The 8,614-nt window shown below is 38.9% G+C and overlaps 1 protein-coding gene across 1 annotated transcript; it reads right to left on the bottom strand.

The window, feature by feature from the left end:
* Positions 1-7,640: 7,640 nt before the first annotated feature.
* Positions 7,641-8,108, bottom strand: LOC101566400 (60S ribosomal protein L36a-like). Its single transcript, XM_004645493.1, has 2 exons — positions 8,093-8,108; positions 7,641-7,993 (listed from the first exon to the last, which is right to left on the bottom strand). The coding sequence occupies exons 1-2, from the start codon at positions 8,106-8,108 to the stop codon at positions 7,641-7,643; spliced, it is 369 nt and encodes a 122-aa protein (XP_004645550.1).
* Positions 8,109-8,614: the final 506 nt, after the last annotated feature.

Below are 8,614 nucleotides of genomic sequence, written 5' to 3'. Positions count from 1 at the left end.
CAGAGTAGCAGCACTGCCAGGCCTCTGAGTGAAGAGCCGTCCTTCTTGTCTTTCTCCCAGTGATAGCCTTAACATGTTTGCAGTATAATAGTCCATGCTCAGGACAGGATACTTAATTCTCCAAGTATGTCTAGTGTTAAAGGAGCTTGTTTGTCCAATGCTTGTGTTACTTGATACACTGAAAAAGAAGTTAGGCTCTCAAGAACAAAGGAAGTTGGAGGAGGCATTTAAGAGGCTGGAAGCCCTATACCAATATATTTTAGAAAATGTGCAATAGGAGAGTTTAAAAGTAGGGGAACTCTTCAGAAAAATATGTGTGAACTTCCTATGGAGGTGTTCTGACTAATACTATAAAATGAAAATATGGAGTAGATGATTGGAGAGTAGATAAGAACTCAGAGGTGGAATATATCATGGTTAAGACCTAGTGCACAGGCACTGGAGTCAGACAGATTTTTGTGTCCAGTCCCTGGCCTTACCTCTCGCCTAGGCTTTCTCACTTACAAAACTGGAAAATAAAATACACCTGAAGGTGTTGTAAGAATTTAAAGAGAATATAAATATCCATAGATTATTGCCTAACATAGTCTGCTCCTCCTGTTACTATTACTATTGTTTATAGTGTAACACTTAAGCAAGCAGTAATTGTCAATTCTCAACTTTTTGGCCTTCAGTGACATTTTCTTAAATTCAGTCAACCAGACCCTGTAGGAATGCAGCTTCCCAAATCTAAGGTTTTTGTATCTCTGAGTTGCCATATCCCCCAGGATTAGATGATAGGGTTTGATGACTGGGATTTATAGAAGATCAGGGTTGAAGAGCAAATCTTATTAAGCTAGGACTTGTGGGTTGTAGTTGTGCCAAGTGGCAATACGATCCAGGCCAATAAGGCTACAGAAAGACTAAGTACATGCAAGAGTCAGAAATAACTGAGTGTTCTGGGTCAAAGTCAAGGCCATCATAGTTCTTGAAATAAATCACACAGTTGGGTATTTACTGCTAACATTTCTATGTAGGTGAAAACATTTAAATGAATTTCTAGACTAGCTGACATATTACAAACTCTGAGGCTCCGCTGGGATTACCCCAACCACACAGCTTCTGCCTGTGAGCTCACTCCCACACTGCCCTTACGTCTACACTACCAATTGTCTGCTGATCTGTTGCATTTGAATGCTCACCTGTGTGGCCTTCAACTCCCCTACATGAACTTCTGATTGTATCTTATCTTATTCTTACTTTTCATGGTCTAAAGAGCTGCATTTAGAATTTACATGAATGAACATATGTCCGAGAATTCTAAGCAGACAGAGATCTGATTCTGCCACATCAGAACTTAGGAGACATCAGTCGCTCAATAAATCTTTAAAAGAATGCGGGTTTTCTTTTTTAAGTTCACAATCTGTAATCTGCATGTAGAAAACTTCATAGCTGAGTCAATTTAATGGCTTGTTAGTTCTTAAACAGTAAAACGTGAGTATTGCCTTCATGACTTCCAAGAAACAAGGGGAGGGAGAGAACAAAATGCCCATTCTGTGTCCAAAAGCCTTGGGCCAACATTATTTCATCGGATCCTCACAGTAATCAAGTAAGAGAAATAATGAAGCCTGTTTTAACGTGAGGAAGTTGAAGCTTAAAAATAGTAACTTATCTAACCAAAGTGGCAGAGCTGAGACGGGAAGCCAGGCCTTTGATCCAAAGCCCGTGCTTTTTCACTGTATTAGTTTAGATGTTTAATTTTTCAAAATACATGTTCTTTTTCATTATGAGCTTTAGCATTCATCAAAGGAAATGTCTGTATATGTAAATTCTCTGCACTGATAGACCAAGTGATTATTTATAGCCTGTTGACATTTGCTGAGTTTTCCGCTCACATTTACATTAGCCTGACATCCCTAGAGAACTTGGAAATGTTTTGATGGCACGTCAAAGACTTCTAAATGTATATTCACTGATTCAGTCTACAAACATCTTTTGAATAATCAGTAGGTGCTGGGGTGAAACATATGAAATTTTTTTAGGTACAATTCTATCAGAAATGTATTGTAAATGAAACCATTCTTATAGAATTATTCCAGGCGGGGTTCAAAACTGCACACAGCTGTATGGAAGGAGTTTATCTGTAAGAACCAGATGTATTCCTGGCAGTCCAAACACAAAGATCAGAGTTGGAGTAGAGGGTCCCTTCTTTAGGCAGAAGGTAGAAAAGAATGCAACAGAAAGAATAAGAGAACTGAAGAAATCTGAAAAGTATTTATAATACAAAAGTGGTTTATCGATAGTAGTGTATGGGTGAGAACTAGGAAGCAGAAAACCAGAATGCAAGAGACAGGCTTACTGCTTATGAACTAGCACATCCTGAGCATGCTCTTGCCTACTTCTGTGAAGCTTGGTTGCCTTACCAGTAAAATACAGGAAAGGATACTTCTTTCAAGTGAGCTAATAACAATTGGGTAAAGTGTGAAGTGGTATAGTTATAAGATGTACTTACTAAGATTCAGTGTAAGCTGTCTTTGATGCTCTGAAAAATCTTAGAAATGAGCAGAAGCAAATACATAATGAAATAGAGAGAGGAGGGATGGAGGAGAAAGGAAGGGGGAAAGGAGAATTAAGATGCAATATATATAGGCACCAAATCCCCAAGCAGAATGTAATGGTTATGTACTGCAAGCATGAAATACTAAAATAAACATAAATTAAATAAGTATAATGCATAGTTAATGACTGACCAGAAATTAGGGCACAGAGCTGGGAAGAAGGGAAGGCTTTGTTTATCCATATGTAGCACCAAGATACACAAATTATAGTTGAAATTTAGAAAAGGAGTCTATATTTTGAACTAGAAAAGTCAAAAGTGTTATTTCAAATATATCGCTCAATTAAGAAATAAGAGTTATTTTTCTGGGATAAATACATATCTAGCCCTCTTCAATACTTAAGAAACAATACTGAGATGCAGACTTGAGATTCATTAAATGCAGAATCTTTGGTTGTTTCATGTTCTGCTTCAATCCATGCCTTTTGTTATCAGCCAGAGGAGCATTTCTTGGTATGAAGTGAAAACTATATAATCCAAGTTTATTTAAGGTTGCATTATTCTGATTCAGTGCCCTGCCATTCAGAGTTATCTGAGTCACCTTTAATGAAATCAGAACATCAAAGTAGATTTTCTGTCTGAGCCAACTGGTTAAAAACATACATAGATAAAACCAAGGAAGTTATTTGACTTTAATTTGAAGATTAAGTTTAAAGTGGTCTTCAAAAAATTAAATCCATCTAGATTTCAAGTTTGCCTTTAACAGAATGAGAGCTGAATTCTCCTTCCCCTATTCACATTTGTTTGAGCCCAGAGGATATTTATTAAACAAAGAACAGCAGAAGAAACTAATGTTAAGGGAGGAAATTGGTTTTCCTGCAGTCCAACCCATTTTTAAATTAGCAGAAGCAAGTGCTAATATGAAACCCTCTGACCAGTAATCACATTTTCCTTCTGCTTTGTTGGAAAATCACAGCAATCCGTATTAGCATTTCACACTAGTTAAGAGAGCACGGTGAAATGGTCCAGAGAGACCGGTCAGAGTGAGAGCCGGGGAGGGAGAGGTGATGTGGGCAGGAAGGCTTCCTGGGAAAAGCACCTCAGTAGGCAATGCCTTGTGGAAGCTGAAAAGCCTTGGTTTTGGACAGCATTTGGAAAATAAAGCACAAAAGACAATGAACATGGCTCTGCTTGGAGGCTGGGTTATAGTTTATGCAGGTGCTGACACAAAATCAATATCACCACCACCTATTGATGATTTATTTCAGTAATTACTCTTGAACCCATAACTAAAATGCTGTCAAAATAGGACAACCTTGTGCAACTAAATGCTTGTACTTTCTTCTTTCAGTTGATTAATTTACATGTAATAATGAAAATCACAGAGCTCCCTGATAGGGACCAGTCAGCAATCTATGAAATGCTTTAGAAAACCAGGAGGAAAAATTAACAGGTACTTTCAAACACCTTTGGCTGGGTGTCTCAAAGCTAGATGGCTTGGGCAGTTATCTTCCCACTGTTCTGGTGAAGGTTAGGGATTTCTAGAAAACCACCTAGAACTACAAGTTCTCAGCTCCTTTTCTCTCTAAAACAGAACTCTTAGCTCATGAGGGGTTCTTAGTCATTGTCATTGCCACCCTTCCTTGTGTGTTCCTGACAAAGGCTCAAGGGTTACTGGATAATTGTCTGGATATAGAATTACATTTCTTTATAGGTAACAGAGGAGCATTTACAGACAGCTACTTATTTAATGCTGTCTTAGGATTTACATTAAAATATAAATCATATATTGATATATATAGTACAGTATCTATTCATTGGTCCTAGATTCCCATCATGTCTAGAACTATATGGAATAAATTCATTTCTTCTCTTTATTCTTAGAGGATGTTAATCTGAGATCCTTGAAATTGGATGAGCAAGAATGCTTCTTCATTTTCAATAGTGTCTGCCAATACATTAGAGTTTATTTTGATTATTAATGTAAGCAACTAAACATAGTAAGGTGCCCAGTAGATCCAGCAGAATCACACACATTTTCATAAAATTTTAGTTACTGCACATATTTTGAAATAGGTTTCATATTCATTACCTTCGGAATTGATATTTATCATCTTGTCAGATATTAACACATGTGAATGTCGTATGACTTTAGAATAACTCACTTTATTTCAATAAGATTGGCTCTATTTCTACGCCTGTGCATTTTATGTTTCAAAGATAGTTTTCAGGTAGTCTTAAATAAAATTAATTCAAATGAATGAAAGACTCAAGTGGAAAATCTAAAACTATACAATTCATGAAAAAAATTTAGGATATGGGCCTGAGTAAAGAGTGTTTAGAAATGACACCAAAACATAGTCTATAGAAGGGGAAATCGATAAGGTGGATCTCATGACAATTAAAAATCTTTGTTCTGTGATCCTATTAGGGCAGAGGAAAAGATAGCCCCAAATTGGGAGAAAGCATCTGTGAATTACAGGGCTGACAAAGCACTTGTGTAGAGAATACATAAAACACTGTCAAACTCAGTAGTTTTTGGTGTGTGCCTGTAATCCAAGTTCTTGGGAGGCTGTAAACAGGAGGATCACTACTCGTCCTGTCTAGTAGTGAGACCTTTGCACACCCTATAGACCCTTCCCTAAAAATACAAAAAATAAAAAATAAAAAGATAAAAAACTCAATAGTTTAAAAAGAAAATTGATAAAGTAGATAAAAAAATTCACCAAAGTGTGTATAAGGGCTGACAAGATAGCTCAGCAGACTAAGCACCAGCTTGGGCAAGCACAGGGACTGGGGTTCGATCCTGGCACCACATGCTCCCCCAGGTGAGCTGAGCCAGTCACTGAGTCCAGGTGTAGTGGCACACACCTGTAATCCCAGCACTGGGGAAGCTGAAAACAGGAGGATCACTATGAGTCTGAGCTGCCCAGTGAGGCTCTGTACCAAAATACATTAAAAAAAAAAAAAAGAGTAAGTACCAATGACAAAAAAAGTGCCAGAAAACATGCTCAGTATCATCAGCAGTAAGGAAAAGGTGAATTAAAGCCAAAGTGAGATCTTTCTACCCACTATCAAAATGACCAGCAAAAGTTAGTGATAATGCCAAGTGCAAGTGAGGAGGAGGAGAAGTTGGATTATTCATTGCAGGTACAAGATATATTGTTCAGTTAGTTAAAAATAATTGAGCCATTTCTTATATAATTAAACAGACGTTCTATTCAGCAATTGTACTTTTAAGCATTAGTCTTAGACAAAATCTATGTTCACACAAAAATCTGAGCATGGATGTTCACAGTACCTTTGTTTTCAAAAGCTAAAAGGTGAAAGCAACTCTGATGTCCACAGAGAGGAGGAGGAAGAGAAGGAAACAAACCACGGCTCCCCCATACAGTGAGTTCCTGTCCAGGGGTAAGCAGGAGTAAAGTATTGAAACAAGCAACCTCAAGGAGATTGCATGGAATGAAAAGAAAATGCATTTGAAAAGGTTGCATAATGTCTGATGTCATTTATTTAACATTTGTGAAATTAAAAATTATGGAAATTAAGAACACATTCTGGTTTCCAAAAGTTGGGGATTTGGTGAATAGGTGGCCAGGAGGGAGTAACACGAGGAAACCTCAGGCAATAGGATAACTCCTGGCCTCACTGTAGTACTTGTCACACATAGTCACAGATTTGATAAAACTGCACAGAAGTGCACAATGCATCATATGCATGCACGCATAAGCAGTGGGATCTGATTAAAGCTCTGTGGGTTGGGCTAATGTCAACATTCTTGCCTCCATGCTATAGATGCTAACAATGTGGTGAGCAAGTTTAGAAGCATAGAAATTTCTGTATGGGTCTTTGCAACTTCCTGTGATCCTAAAATTATTTCAAAACAACAACCTTTTTTTTTTTTTAACAAAGTAAAAACCATGCCAAAAAAACTCCATATTATTTTCAGGATGGATGTTTTCTCACCACCAAAGTTGTCCCTGGCACAAAAAACAAAGGTCAGAAACCCTTAAGAAAAGCTCCTACTAAAAATGAACAAGTGCTAGATCAGTGAGAACAAAGGAGTTGAATAATCCTTGTTTCTCATAAAATAAAATCAAGCTCTTGCTAGCTACCAGCAGACAAGCAAGGGCAGTTCCCTCACTCGATGTGGGCCTTCCTGCTGGTGCCTGAACCAGTGAAGCCTGAAAGCCTGAGGACAGCCTGCTTTCCCTCCATTTTTTAAGCGCTCTTTCCTTTCTTTGTGTTTAGGGGGAAATCTCCCTGTCTATTTTAAAGGTTTATGTATAATTTCTAGAAAAGACTTTTCTAATTCTACATTTCCCTTTTAGAAGAAGTTAACCCTGAGTAGAAACTGGTCCTTCTTGAAATGCAGCATGCACTTCACTGATAAAAATAAAATTAATTTATTTTGAATTATACTGGAGATTGAGCCCTGGGTTCACACTGGGCTAGATCCCTAGCCCATTTTTTTTATCTTTTGTGTTGAGATAGGAACTTGGTAACCTGCCCAGGTGGGGCTCAAAATTGCAAATCTCCTGCCTTGGCCTCCCCAAGTGCTACAATTGCAAGTCTACATCTTCATACCAGGCTGTTCTAAGGTTTGCAAAAAGTCAGTAAGGAGTATTTCTTATTTTAAAAAATTCTAAAAGTCCACCTTAGTTTTGCTGTCTTCGTGAAATCGATTACTAATGTCAAATTTTAATAATTGATGGCTAAGACAGACTCCTGCTTCTTTGTTAAAATAAATTTTTAAAATCTCATCACAATAAAAATGATACTGAAATATTGCCCAGACAAAAATATCACAGCTGTTCAATGACTAGCAGGACTCGGCTCTGTTCAACTTCACAGACTCTCAAAGACAGAGGGGCAGAGTTAGTGTTATCTTTTTAGGATCCACTGATTTCCCTTTTCTCCAGAAAATTCTTCCATTTTCTCAAAACATTTCTTTGTAGCCAAGTTGTGTGTCCAGAATATAAAATATTCTTGATGAAATCATGCCAAGATGGACCTACAGCGAAATCAGAATTTTTTTTTTTTTTGGTTACCACTGCATTTATTTTCCTATAGCTAATCTTTTTATAGCTTCAATAAACTTGCCTTAAAGTGAAGCGCGAGCTTCAAACTGGACCACTCGGCCCTTTCTCTTCTTGTCTCCTCCCAGTCCAAAGTGCTTGCATCTCTTAAGGGCCAGCCTTCTCTTCGCTCCGCAGTTGCGCCGCACACACTCAAGCCTCAGCCCAGTCTTTGTCCTTTTAGCCTTCTTCCAAGAAATGGGCTTCGGCTGCCCACCGCAGCCACTCTGCTTCTGATCGTAGCGCCTCTTTCCTTGGGCATACAGGGAATCCCTGTCCTTCTTATACTGGTTCACTTTGCGAGGCTGATGCTTGTCGCACTTCTTACAGAAAGTCCTTTGGGTTTTAGGTACATTGACCCTCTTGGTGGTAGAGCTGTCTATGTAATGAAAACAAGAAGCCCAGAGACCTAACTCGTTGCCTCAGGCCGCTCGCGCAGAACAGGAAAGGGAGAAAATCTTGCCTAGGAGTATGTTACGGTGTAGATCTAACATGGTCCCCAAAAGCCTCATGGGGGTGGAGGTCGGGCCTGGTCAGAAGAAACTGGTTCCTGAAGGCGGGACCAGAAGAACCGCGCTCTCGTCGCCGGCTTCACCCTGTCGCTCTGCATTCCGGGCTGCCCTGAGGGGGACCGCTGTCTCGGGTCCCTGCATCGCGCTGTTTCTGCCGAGGAAGTAGCGGACTATGGTTTGAACCCACTGGAAACTGGGAGCCAAATAAGCCTCTCCTTTCAATTGCATCAGGTATCTTGTGCCTGTAGGTGGAAAGTAGCTAATAATATTTTATGTTGCAGAATGTTTACACCCTGAAGTCTACCTTACTGAACCATGTGCTCAAAAAGTACTGTCCACGAAAAAAAAATTGACTAAGAAATGACAAGTGTGGGTTGCATAAGCTCTGAAGTTACTTCCACCACTTCAGTTTTTTGTCAGGATTCTGGCATCTGAGATAATTTCTGTCCCCTGCAGTCTTAAAGCTTTGGATCTTGGCTTCACTCAGA

This window comes from Octodon degus, unplaced genomic scaffold (assembly GCF_000260255.1).
Source record: "Octodon degus isolate 3935 unplaced genomic scaffold, OctDeg1.0 scaffold00229, whole genome shotgun sequence".
Taxonomy (NCBI): Eukaryota; Metazoa; Chordata; class Mammalia; order Rodentia; family Octodontidae; genus Octodon; species Octodon degus.
The sequence above is the reverse complement of the archived record's forward strand: the minus strand, read 5'-3'. Positions and strand labels throughout refer to the sequence as shown.